Source organism: Moschus berezovskii, chromosome 19 (genome assembly GCF_049115385.1).
Source record: "Moschus berezovskii isolate FMDL1 chromosome 19, NW_MosBer_1.0, whole genome shotgun sequence".
NCBI classification, from domain to species: Eukaryota; Metazoa; Chordata; class Mammalia; order Artiodactyla; family Moschidae; genus Moschus; species Moschus berezovskii.
The window spans coordinates 73,831,470-73,833,886 of NC_142478.1; the positions used below are offsets into that span (position 1 = coordinate 73,831,470).

General features: G+C 50.7%; 1 protein-coding gene across 1 annotated transcript; it reads right to left on the minus strand.

Annotated features, from left to right (window-relative positions):
* Window positions 1–229: 229 nt before the first annotated feature.
* Window positions 230–1,915, minus strand: LOC129542718 (zinc finger protein 280A). Its single transcript, XM_055405393.2, has one exon. It carries the CDS (start codon window positions 1,913–1,915, stop codon window positions 230–232), a length of 1,686 nt encoding a protein of 561 aa, XP_055261368.2.
* Between the last annotated feature and the right edge of the window lie 502 nt (window positions 1,916–2,417).

Here is a 2,417-nt window from a genome sequence, read left to right on the forward strand (position 1 = left end):
CCTGATGCTGGGAAAGACTGAAGGCAGGAGCAGAAGGGGTGACAGAGGATGAGATGGTTGGATGGCATCAGCAACCCAATGGAATGAGTTTGAGCATGCTGCAGGAGATGGTGACGGACAGGGAAGCCTGGTGTACTGCAGTTCATAGGGTCACAGGGAGTCAGACATGGCTGAGCGGCTGAACAACAACAGAAGCCAGACAGGGTCTTTACGTGCAGCTGGTTGAACCTCAATAGGGCTTTCTCGAATTTCTGGAGGTGGGTAGAACATAATTTTTAGCCAGATCCCTTGCTGCAACACGTCTGGAATATTTTGCATTCGTAGTCATCTTCTTTGTAGCTTTTCTGGGTGGCACTTGGGAGTCAGTGTTCCTCACAGTGATGGATGCTGTCTCTCTCAGCCCCGGCTGAGCTGAAGTTCGGACAACGACCTCTGTTTCAGGAGGCCACCCTCGCAATTGCTCTGGCTTCTTGAATGACTGATGATTCTTGGTTTGGTGCTGCGTCTTCTCCTTCAGGTTCAAGAACTGTAGCCGGCAGCTGGAACATGGAAAGACCCTCCTGTTCCAGTGCCTCCGAGCGTGATTTACGAAGGATGTTGCCACTTTGAAAACTTTGAGACAAAACAGACAAAGCAGATTGTTCGTGTTTCCATGCCACGTTCTAAAATGCGCCTCTACGTCGGCAAAGGCTGACGATCTGTAATGGCACACGCAGCACACATAGGGCATTTCGCCAGGTTTGTGACTGTCCTTCATGTGCTGTAAGAGAACCTGATCTGTCTCAAAGGACAATTCACAGATTTTACAGACCGCGGAGGGCTCCCGGGAAGCGTGGACACTTTCAATGTGACACTGCAGCTGGAACAGGGTGGGAAACTGGCGGTGGCAGTGCTGGCAGGTGGTGTGGACTTCCCAGCCGTCACCCTTCTGCTTCTCCAGCTCCAGGTGGTTCCTCACGTGGGTCATAAACTTGACATTTTTTAGAGCTCTCAAGCAGCTGAGGCCTTTAAAGGCTGTGTGGGTCTCCGGTTCTGGCTGCCCATCTCCTGTACGCTGTCCATAGTAGAAGTCACCAAGTAACATGATCAGGTTTCCTTCCATGGGATCAACAGTCTTGTTCTGACTCAAAAAGTCTGTTTTCTCCAGCCCTTCCAAACTACGTGTTCTGTCTGGATCCATAAGACTGAAGCATGCCTCGTCATTTGCGTGAGTCCGTGAAAAAGGTGCCCCAGCATGAACACGGCTCGGTGCAGTCGGGAGGTCTTCCAAGGTCATAATCGTGTTCTTTGTAGGAGAGATTCCTGGAGAGGCCATGGTGGAGGCAGGTCCCCCTGGGATTCCATCGCTGAGTTTAGGTCTTTTGGGATTCCCATTGTTAAAATTTACATCTGAAGTGGGACATCGCTTTGAATTAAGAGAACTTTCATCCTTGCCTCCTAAGGAGAGAATAGCTCCAGATAGACAGTGAGGCCGCGGAGAAAGCAATTCTGAATTGTGAAGCACGGCTTGCAGAGAGCTCGTTTTACAATCAGGTTTAGATGAAGGCTCGAAAATAACAGGACTGTGTCTTCCTCCCCATTCAGACTGAGAAGCTGGCGAGACGCCCGCTGGCTGTGACGCTGGGGTCCTGAGATTTGCAGGTTGCAGCGTGCGGGAGGGCTCTGGACGCACGTGGCCCTTCTTTCTTCTTGAAGGTGAATCCCTGGTCACTCTGTTCAAAATGTTAGAAATGACTGGCTTTGAACTTGAAATCACTCTGACAAAGAGGGTTTCGGCATCCTCACTGACGCGCTCCACTCCCACAAAGATGACCTCAGCGTCGCCGTCGCCCTCGCCTCTGGACTCAGCGCCTTCGCTCCTTCTCTGGGGTTGCGGCAGCGCGTGTGCCCCCACACGCGGGAAGAGATGGGCCATTTCACAGTCGCTTTTGGCCTCAAGTGGCCCCTTCTTCTAGCGCTCTTTCCACCTGAAGGCAACCACAGGGCAAGGTCATCCCCTCCGACCTCGTTTCAGTTAACCCTCAGCTGTTCACCGAAAATATTAAATGGAAAATTCCAGAAATAAATAACTCATAAGTTTTGAATTGCATGTCATCCTGAGGAGTGTGACTGGAACCCCGCACCAGCCTGCTTCCTCCTGCCCAGAATGTGACTCACTCCTTGGTCCTGCATGTGCCACCCGTTGGTCACTCGGCTACCACAATGGCTGTGGAGGTGTCACAGGACCAAGTCACCCTTATTTTACTCAATAACAGCCCCAAAGCATAAGTGGGGTGATGCTGGCAATTTAGATATGCCAGAGAGAACCCAGTAAGTGCTACCTTTACGTGAAAAGATCGAAGTTCTCAATTTGATATAAAAAGAGAAAAAATCGTATGCTGAGGTTGCTGAGATCTGTGGTGAATATGAAGAAGTGA

What these genes read in the sequence shown, in the direction of transcription:
- LOC129542718 (XM_055405393.2), bottom strand. Translation starts at nt 1,915, where the DNA reads ATGGCCCATCTCTTCCCGCGTGTGGGGGCACACGCGCTGCCGCAACCC.